This window comes from Ursus maritimus, unplaced genomic scaffold (genome assembly GCF_017311325.1).
Source record: "Ursus maritimus isolate PB19 unplaced genomic scaffold, ASM1731132v1 scaffold_5, whole genome shotgun sequence".
NCBI lineage: Eukaryota > Metazoa > Chordata > Mammalia > Carnivora > Ursidae > Ursus > Ursus maritimus.
The window spans coordinates 77,573,776-77,583,336 of NW_024426663.1; the positions used below are offsets into that span (position 1 = coordinate 77,573,776).

Here is a 9,561-nt window from a genome sequence, read left to right on the forward strand (position 1 = left end):
GTTACCAAGAAGTACAGGGTGCAACCTGGCATGAGAATTTCTAGGATGGCTTCCTGGATGAAATGCCATTTAGCGGAGACCTACAGAGTGAGCCAGGTAAAGATGAAGGGATAAGAGTGGTCCAGGCAAGGGCACAGCCTATGCAAAGGTCCTGAGCTGGGGGTATCCTATGTTGGGAGAACTAAAAGCTCAGTGTGATGGGGCATAGGCAGGAGGGGGACACGGTGACAGACGAAACTGGAGGCCACTGGACCGGGTCATAGGTGGCCTTGAATGCCAGGGTGGTAGGTTTGGATTTTTTTTTTAAGGGCAATAAGAATCATTGAAAGATCTCAAGCAAAGGAGTGACATGATTTAATACACGGTTTTTGAAAATCAGTGTGGCTGTTATGTGTAGAAAGAGTTGCTGGGGAGTGACCAATTAGCAGCAGCTGAGGATCACAGGTGCAAAAGACAGGGCTTGGGGGGCATGGTGGAGAGATGGGAATGGGGATAAAGTCCAGAGACATCTAGGATGGTGGCTGGCCGGATGTGGGTCACAGAGAGGGAAGAGAGGGGTGATCCTGGGATTCCCACCCAAGAAAGGGTGGGGTCTGGAGGAGAGTGGAGACTGCATTCCATTTCAGAAGCATGGGGTCACCCAGGGAGGGAGCCCTGGAGGCAGCTGGGCAGGCAAGTCTGGAGTCCAGGAAGAGATCTGGACACGGGGACCCGGAGTCCAGGTGGAGCGTGGTGGCAACTGTTTTCATCTGCCCAGCACATTCACCTTCCTCTTGCTTTTATATAAAACACCAATCCATTCCAGAGTTTGGGGATCTGACCCTCATTTTCCTCCACAAAGGTGAGCAAGAGACTCAGGCCAGGCCTACATCACAACGATTGGTTCAAAGAGGGGCCTGTAACCCAAACAGGGCCCATCACAGCCCTCTTCAGGATGCTAGCAGGAACCATCCAGAAAGGAGTGCTCTCCATTTCTGATTGCTACCATGGAAGGCAAGTTAAGCCAGGAGATGCTAGTGTTCCCCCCACATGGGGAAGGCCATGTTGAGACAAACACAGAGAGTGGCAAAGCTGAAAGGCAGAAAACATGTGCTGAAACAAGCCCTGAACCCCTGGATCCAGCCATGCCTGAACTCCTCAGGACCCCAAGGATAATTGGGCCCATGACATCCCTTATTTATTTCATGCCTTGTAAGCCGCCTTTCCGTCACTTAAACTGAATGAGTCTTAAACAACAAGGAGAGTAATAAGCCATGAGGAGGCTAAGACTACCCTGTGTAGATTGCCAAGAGCAGGGGCCAAGCTGGTACCTCTGCTCTTCTGACCTGAGGAGCCCCAAGACCCAGGGACCTTGGAATATCCCACAGCCCCTTTGGCGTTCCTGAGATCCTCTCGCTGCCCTCCAGGCAGTGTCAAGGCAGGGTGAGGGGTAGGAAACCCTACAAGGGATGGCTGCAAGTCCTAGGCACCCTCTCCCCCAGCCCTGTAGCCCGAGCCTGCCCCACCTGCCTGCCCTGCTCTAGCACCTGAGCCAGCTGGAGCCCAATGTGTGGCCTCGAAAGCAGAAGCCTTGTGAGGAAAAATTCAACTCATCTTGGTCTGTTAGCCAGCAAATGATTTCTCTCTGTAGACCTTCGTGATTCTTAATGTCTATAAAGACTGGACAGGGGGGCCTGGGTGTCTCAGTCGGTTAAGCCTCCGAATCTTAATTTCAGCTCAGGTCGTGATCTCAGGGTCCTGGGGTCGAGCGGTGTTGGCTCTGCACTCAGCGCAGAGTCTGCTTGGGATTCCCTCCCTCTGCCCCTCCCCCACCCCCGCTCAAGCTCTCTCTCTAAAATAATAAATAAAGTCTTTAAAAAAAAAAACTGGACAGAGTAGGTGCCTAGCAGCCCCCAGCCCACAAAGCAGAAGCCCTTGGGCCTCTCTGAACCTCCGCCACACGAGGGGGGCTCTGCCTCACAGAATCATAGGGGCTCACATTAAGCCCCCGGGGAAGGGTGTACACTGCCCCTCCCCCCTCAGACTTCAGGATGGGACCAGACCTCAGAGGCCAGACCCTTCTCACTGCCCAGCCCATGAAGACTTCCACCCACTGGCCCTGTCGGGCCCTATCAGGCCAGAGAGGTCCCCAGAGATGCCCTGAGATGGGAGGTAGAGATGGGGCAGGGTGCTTCAGCCCTACTGGAGTCCCCGCTACCATCACCCAGCTGTAAAGACTCAGGCAACCTGCCAGGAGCTGCAGGCTGGAGCAGGTCAGCAGTGTGTCAGCAAGCCACTCTGCCATCGGGCCCGCTCCCAGCTCCCACAAACAACAGACAACGCCCTTGACTCAGAAGGTCTCCAGGAGTCAAAACAGGGAAGGTAAGAAATGTTTTAAAGAAATGCATTGCTTCATTTTTAAAGTCTAGTGAGTATGATCTTGGACTCTGGCAGACATGCATTCAAATACTGACGGCAAAGCTTGAAGCAAGCTCTCAGCATTTGGAGCCTCAGTTCATTCATCTGTAGAATGGGGATAATATCAGGCATAGGCCATAGGATGTTGTGAGGATAGAACAAGGCGATGCAGGCATTAGGCACTCAGCAGGGAGCCTGGCACATAGTAGGAGTAGCAAACTATGACTTACTACTATTACTATTATTACCATTATACTATTACTACAACAGGCTTCTCACTGGGTTATAAAAAATAAGATTTTATTTATTTATTTGAGAGCGAGAGAGAGAGAGAGAGAGAGTGTGTGTGTGTGTGTGTGTGCATAAGTGTGGGGGAGGAGCAGGCAGAGGCAGAGGGAGAAGCAGACTCCCCGCTGAGCAGGGAGCCCGATGTGGGGTCCCGATCCCAGGACCCATGAGATCATGACCTGAGCCGAAGGCAGGCGCTTAACCAACTGAGCCACCCAGGTGACCCCTCACTGGGTTTTTAATGAGCATATATGAACGATATGAAATTAGCACACTTATCATGTGGCCTGAAAGGTACTAGGAAACTATAGCAACGTGACACGCAAGAATCCTTCGTTAAGCATAATTTTCTCATGCATCATGAAAAGACAAACCTTAACATTTCCCTGTGAATATTATGAACAACTTCTGTCTAGTGGCTGTAAAAAAAAAAACAAACAACAACAACAAAAAACAACAACAACCCACAACAACAAAAAAAAGCAAAGAAACCCTGGAAACTGCATTTACCAGCCTCTCTGGGAATGAAGTGCACAGCATGTCTTATGAAGTATGTCTTCATGTGGCATTTCTTGAGTCTGCACCTCTACCTGAATCCAGAAGAATCCACGTCTTGGCAGGCTCAGAATCCCCATCTCATATTAACTGAGGGAACAGCACCTCTTCCGCTTTCTATGTCTGGGGTTCTGCAAATCCCATGTCCAGCTCCTCACGGGAGCACCAGACCCCAGGCTGGCCAGAGTGACACCCAGGACTCAGCTGGAATTATTCAGAAAAAGACACTGCTGGAGCCCCCAGACTCACCACAGAAGGACTGCACCTGAGAACAAAGCCAGCACATAAGAAGACAGAGGCAGGAGATGGCAAGTGTCCTAATGACCTAGCGGGAGCGCCTGGATTCAGCCATGCCTGAAGACTTACCATTACGTGAGCTAATAACTTCCCATTTTTTCTTTAAACTAATTTAAGTGGTCTGTCACTTGTAACTGAAAGGATCCTGACAGATATAATGAAATAAGACTCCCCTCAATTAGGAGACCGCTGTCCACAGAAAACAAAGCTACTCCTGCTTTCCTTTCTCTCTTTTTTTAAAGATTTTATTTATTTATTTATTTTTAGAGAGAGACTGCACACACACAAGTGCCTGGGACCCTGCTCCATGGTTTCTTTACACATCTTCCAGGAAGACATGTTCTGCCAAGAAGGGTTTCCACAGTCCCATCTGTGTGGGAAATGATGGATTACTCAGAGAACCAGACATTTCTTTATTATGGAACTTCTCAGAGATCCTGATGGGACCCCTGAATCTCCCAAGCGGAACGCAAGGTGCACCATCTCCCACACCGGTTGTCCACTGAAACCCATTTGCAAGGAGCAACTTGTGGTGGAATGTGTAGAACTTTCCTGCAGAAATGGGGCTGTTGAGCCTTGCTTCTCAAAGGGAGCCTGAGGCCCAGGAGCATTGGCCTTGGAGCTTATTAGAAATGCAGAACTTGGGGCGCCTGGGTGGCTCAGTCAGTTAAGCAGCCAACTCTTGATTTCGGCTCAGGTCATGATCTCAGGGTCTTGAGATCAAGCCCCACGTTGGGCTAGACACTGGGTGTGGAGCCTGCTTAAAAGTCTCTCTTTCTCCCTCTGCCACTACCTGCCCTCACTCATGCTCTCTTTCTGGAAGGAAGGAAGGAAGGAAGGAAGGAAGGAAGGAAGGAAGGAAGGAAGGAAGGAAAAAATGCAGAACTTTAGGCCCCACCCCAGATGCGCTGAACCAAAGCTTGCATTTTAACAAGATCCCTGGGGACTGTGGGGACTGGCGGGCACACCACAGCCTGCCATACCTGCTTCTGTGTGCTTTGCTATCTCTGAAGGAAGAGCAAACGCTGCAGAGGCCGGGGGCCGATGTGGCATGGTGGTTAAGGGCCTGGGTTGCTAGAAGAATGAGGTGCATTTATCCCCATAAGGCCTATTGGGAGGGAGTACACAGGTATTGCCCATCTCAGTGTCTTCTACCTGCCCGGACTTGGGAGCCCTAGGGCACAAGGGGCTGGAGAGAACCAGTTCAGATTCGTGCCAGCATGGGCTATGTGGTTTTGGGCAAGTCACTCAACCTCCTAGAGCCTTATCCAAGCATCTGCCAACCAGGGATGACGATCCCTCCCCTGCAGGATGGCTGCGGAGGCCAGAGCTTTGCATTATGTATAGAGCCCCAGGCCTATCAGTAATACACAGAGACTCAAAAGGTTAAAGAATTAATTAGTATAAAATGAGAAGAGACACACCAAAACAAAAGGAAGGAAGGAAGGAAGGAAGGAAGGAAGGAAGGAAGGAAGGAGAGAAAGAAAGAAAGAAAGAAAGAAAGAAAGAAAGAAAGAAAGAAAGAAAGAAAGAAAGGGGAGGGAGGGAGGGAGGGTGGGTAAAGAACTAATATTGATGCCCCAGTGTCTCCAGGCCATTTTTCATTGACAGCGTTCAAGGCCCCTCAGGCAAGCCCCAGCACATCTTCCAACTCCGGTCTTCTTTCCAGCTGTCTTGCCCCTGTGCAGGTGTGTGGCCAGTCCTTGTGGCATCTCGCCATGCCTGTCCTGACCAGGCCAGCGCATACCTGGTCCCTCTGCCCATGTCCTTCCCTCTGCTAAGATTGCCAACCTGCGCCTTTGCCTGCTGCCTACTCATTCTCCAAATAGCCCCCAGGAGCCTGCGGTCAAGGCCCCGGCCAGAGCTGCCCCTCAGCCCATCAGCGGCCCTGAGCCCCCGGTGGGCACCAGGTCAGCCACACCTCTGACCAGCACAGTGGACAGACAGCACAAGGAGGTTCTGGCTAAATAAATGAATCACCAAATGACAGATGAAGGAACAATACAGAGACAAAGACTCCCTGAAATGCTCTCCATCAGGAATTTCTCAGTACACAGGAGCTGGCCCACCTACAGACTGCATCCAAGTCAGCTCCCCCAACCCCTGGAGTCCCCAGCACCCTTTTATTTAGGAAATTCACCTGCAGCATCAAATGAGACACACCTATGAGGCCCCGGATGGCCTCAGAGACGACGGACACATAAAGGCTGCACCACGATAACCCAACTCCTCCAAGGACATTTACGGTTGTTTGCAATATGCCTGGGTTCTAACTAAATCCAGCCAAAGGCAGTGATTTTCCGAAGCAACAAGTGACATTTCCTGTGTCTCCATAAAAAGAACACCAGCGGTTGTGGGGCTCTGGTTAAGTGCAGGCTCTGCAGGCAGCAGCAGGACAAGCCTGAGGACAGGGGGGCTTAGGGGCCAGCAGGGCTGGGAGAGCGGCCACGCGCTCGGCACAGCAGGGCCCTGAGCGGCAATTAGAGCAGAACTCACGGTGGGCGGCTTCAGATGTCTGGCCAGGCACGGCCAGCCTGCCCACCGCACCCCCAATCCAAAATAGAAAACTGCAGTGGTTTCTGCCGCGTGCCAGGCCCCGGGGCGGCCGGACAGAGCACCGCCAATGTCAGCCGCCTCCCTGAGCATTGATCCAGGCTTCCTCTGAGGCACCCCCCCCATGCCAAGCTGTGGTCCCTGGGGGCCCCTGGAGACAGGAAAATGTCCCAGGCCTCCAGTCATGCTGGGTGGCCCAAGCAGTCCCAGGAGGGGACTCAGCCTCTCTCCTTGTCCTTCAGAGGCTGCCCATGGGCACCAAAGCCTGCATTTCCAAACGCTCCCCTTGGCTCAAAATAGAGAGAAAACCGACTTTTCAAATTACCAGCTGGAGTTCAACAGGAAACCACAGCATAAAAATCAGTGGCTCCCGGTCAGCCAGGGGACAGAGGGATAACTGGGCATTTCAGCACCACTGCCTGCCTGCTCCCTGGGCCGGCACCACCTGCACACACGGAAACAAGAAGATGGACTGTCAGCACATGTGCCCCATTGCACACATATCGCACACGCTAAGATGCACGTGGACACACACTCAACAGATACCCGGACACACGAATGAGCGGAAAGCCACAGATACACACATGCACAAGACACACAATGGGACGTTCACATATTAGCACCAGTACCCAGATAGGAGCACACACGAACATTACAAAACACATGTGCAGACACACGCCTGGTTACAAGAGGAAAAACTGCGCCCCCCAGGGCATAAGGGAGACCGCACTCTGCTACTTGAGCAGAGCTTTGGAGATCCTGACCCATCGCATAAATCACCCCTCTGGGGCCAATCAAAGTAACTTGCCTTCGTGCCAACCCCTTCCTTCGGTGCCCGGTGCTCCCTACACACAGGGGTGCAGAGGAGATCCTCAGTGCAGGCCTTGGAGTCACAGGTAACCAGCTTCCAAATCCCAGGCAAGGACAGTGGACAGAAAGGAGCGAGAGAAGTGAGTACTCACCAGCCCGTCGCAGTTGCTGAGCGCCACGGAGGAGGCTTCAGCCAGGCCCGCCACGTCTCCGACGTAGAGGCAGGTCCCAAGCAGGGGCTCCACGCGGGTGGCGCCCGACTCGCTTTGCCACTCCACGGTGGCGCCGGGTGCCACGAGGCGGGCGTTGGGCCGCAGCCGCAGGTGCAGGTCTCGGCCGAAGACTGTGACATTGTAGAAGAGGCGGCCGCCGGGATCCTCCTCGTTGTCTGCGGGTAAGCCCGGGGTCTGGACAGGGGCAGCCCTACGGGCTCGTACCCGGGTCTGGGCCGACACTGCCGACACCACGTGGGACACCAAGCGGCCCTGGGCGTCAGTGCGCACCGGCACCGCCAGGATGCGCTCCGCTCCGTGCCCCAGGGGCCCGCCTGCAAAGGGAAGGGGCGTTAGACCCGCCAAGACCTCGGAGCCCCAGAGCCCCGCAGCCAAGCCCTGCAGCCCCCCCAGCTCCCACCACCACCACCACTACTGAGAAGGGAAGGGCATTCCGCCAGACAACCCCCAGAAACTAGCCTGCACCTCCCCGGCCTTCTTCGGACTGGGAAGGGGCGTTAACCCGGCCACCACTCCGAAGCCCCGCCGCCCCCAGGCGGTCTCCCTCTGGGACCCTGCCACACAAGCGCTCTGCCCCCTGCCCCGTTCCGGGTTGGGGCTCCGAGAGCTCCTCACAGTTCCCCTGGGGACGGCCCCATCAGAGCGCCCCCGCCCCTTGAACCTACCGTCCTTGGCAGGACGTGGGGCGGCTCCGAAACCATTGCCGGTTAGCCCCTTACCCATGCGCCTCGCCTCTACCCCTCCGCGGCGCCCGCCGCCCGGGCGCCCTCACCGCTCGCCTCCGGAGCGGCGAGGACTCGGTTCCCCCGGGCACGCGCGGCCTGTCCTCCGTGTCCAGCTCTCAGCTGGACCGATGCCGGGCCCCCTCCCCGCGAGCCCGAGGGCAGGGAGAGGTGGAACAGGGTCTCTCGGATCCTCAGGGATTCCCTCCGGGGCGCCCCATCAGTTCTCAGGGCCCAAAGCTGCGCGCTCAGCACCCGGGTCCTCCCGAGCGTCTCCGGACGCGAGCCCCGGCGCCGCCTCGCCCTGGCTCCCCAGGACCCGCTGGGGCTAGCGCTGCGCTCTCTGCCGCGGGGCTTTCCCGGCCCTCCATCTCCTTGCTCCGCGTCCCGGCAGCCGCGAATGCTCCGAGGCTCCCCCCGGCCGGAGGCGCTCGGGTGCGCCGCGGGGCGCCCCCTGCGCGACCAACCCGGCCCCGAAGTTGGCCAACTTGGCCCCGGGCGGGGCGCGCGGAGTTTGCCCAAGTCGGGCTGGAGGACGCCTGGGGAGGGGGCGGTGGAGCACGCGGGGCGGGGCCCGGCGGACCGGGGTCGTGGGGCGTGGGGGCCCGGCAGCACCTACCTGGGGGGTCGGCGGCGGCGGCGGCGAGCCGGGCGTCCGCGGGCGGCGGCGGCAGCAGGAGCGGCGGCGGCAGCAGCAGCAGCAGCAGCAGCAGCAGCAGCGCGGGGCAGAGCAGGCGGCGAGTGGCTCCCGCCGGCGGATCCATGGCAGCCGGACCGCAGCCGGGGCCCCGCACTCGCTGCCGGCGCGAAAGTTCCCCGCGCGCCGCCCAGCCCACATCTGGGGGCAGCTGGAGCCGCCCGCAGCTGCAGCACCGCAGGGCGCGGGGCGGAGGAGGCGAGGCGCGGAGGGGAGGGCGGGGGAGCGCGGAGGGGAGGCGGGGAGAGGGAAGGAGCGAGCGAGAGAGGGAGGCGGGAGGGAGGAGAAGGCGAGCGAGGGGGAGGGCGGGGACGGCGGGCGCCTCAGCCTGCGGTGACCCGGCGCTTCTTGGCGCGGCCGCTGCCGCTGCCGCCGCCGCCGCCACCGCCGCCGCCGCCCGCTCCCCTCCTCGCGCCGCCGCCGCCGCGGTTCCCGGCTCGCAGCGAAGCAGAGACACCCCGAGGCGGCGGCAGAGTAGCGCCGTGGGCCGGGCCGGGGGAGCCCCGCCGCCGACCACCACCGGGCGGGCCCGCGCCCTGGTGGCGCACAACCTCGGACGAGCGGCGCCCGCCTGAGCATCCCCACTCAGAGAGTCCGTGGGGCGCCTGGGTCCCACCCGTCAGCCTCGGGGCGCAAAGAGCTGCCTCACCCTCACTGGGCGCCCTGGGGCAGGACAGGGGGCAGGACGGGGACTGGGTTGGGGAGGCCTGAGCTGGAAACTCCAGAGGCTGGAAGACGCTTTTATGGGAGGGTGCGTGCACTGCAGGGACTATCCCAAATATCAGCTTTTACCCTTACAGAGAGATGCAAGGTTCCTTCGTCCCCAACTCCTCTCGGCCTGAAGTTCCCCTCCATCTGCCTCCCCACCCTTTTATTGCAGCCTCTGAGTAGGGCCTCCTCCACCCAGGCGCGGGGGCTCTCTCTCCCAGAGCTCAGTCAGGTTGCTGCCCTCACCTGCCCTGCATCCCAGAGCCTCCTGGCCTTTGCACTCCCAGGCCTGCCTAAAATA

General features: G+C 57.7%; 1 protein-coding gene across 1 annotated transcript in view; it reads right to left on the reverse strand.

Annotated features, from left to right (window-relative positions):
* The window catches only part of ADAMTS2 (ADAM metallopeptidase with thrombospondin type 1 motif 2), a 223,772-nt gene extending 215,075 nt beyond the window's left edge, over positions 1 to 8,697 (reverse strand). Inside the window, exons 1-2 of the mRNA XM_040622615.1 lie at positions 8,475 to 8,697; positions 7,053 to 7,447 (exon numbers count right to left, since the gene is read on the reverse strand). Of these exons, the coding sequence (XP_040478549.1) occupies positions 7,053 to 7,447; positions 8,475 to 8,619 (540 nt within the window). The 5' untranslated portion in view covers positions 8,620 to 8,697. The remainder of the gene's footprint in view (positions 1 to 7,052; positions 7,448 to 8,474) is intronic.
* Positions 8,698 to 9,561: the final 864 nt, after the last annotated feature.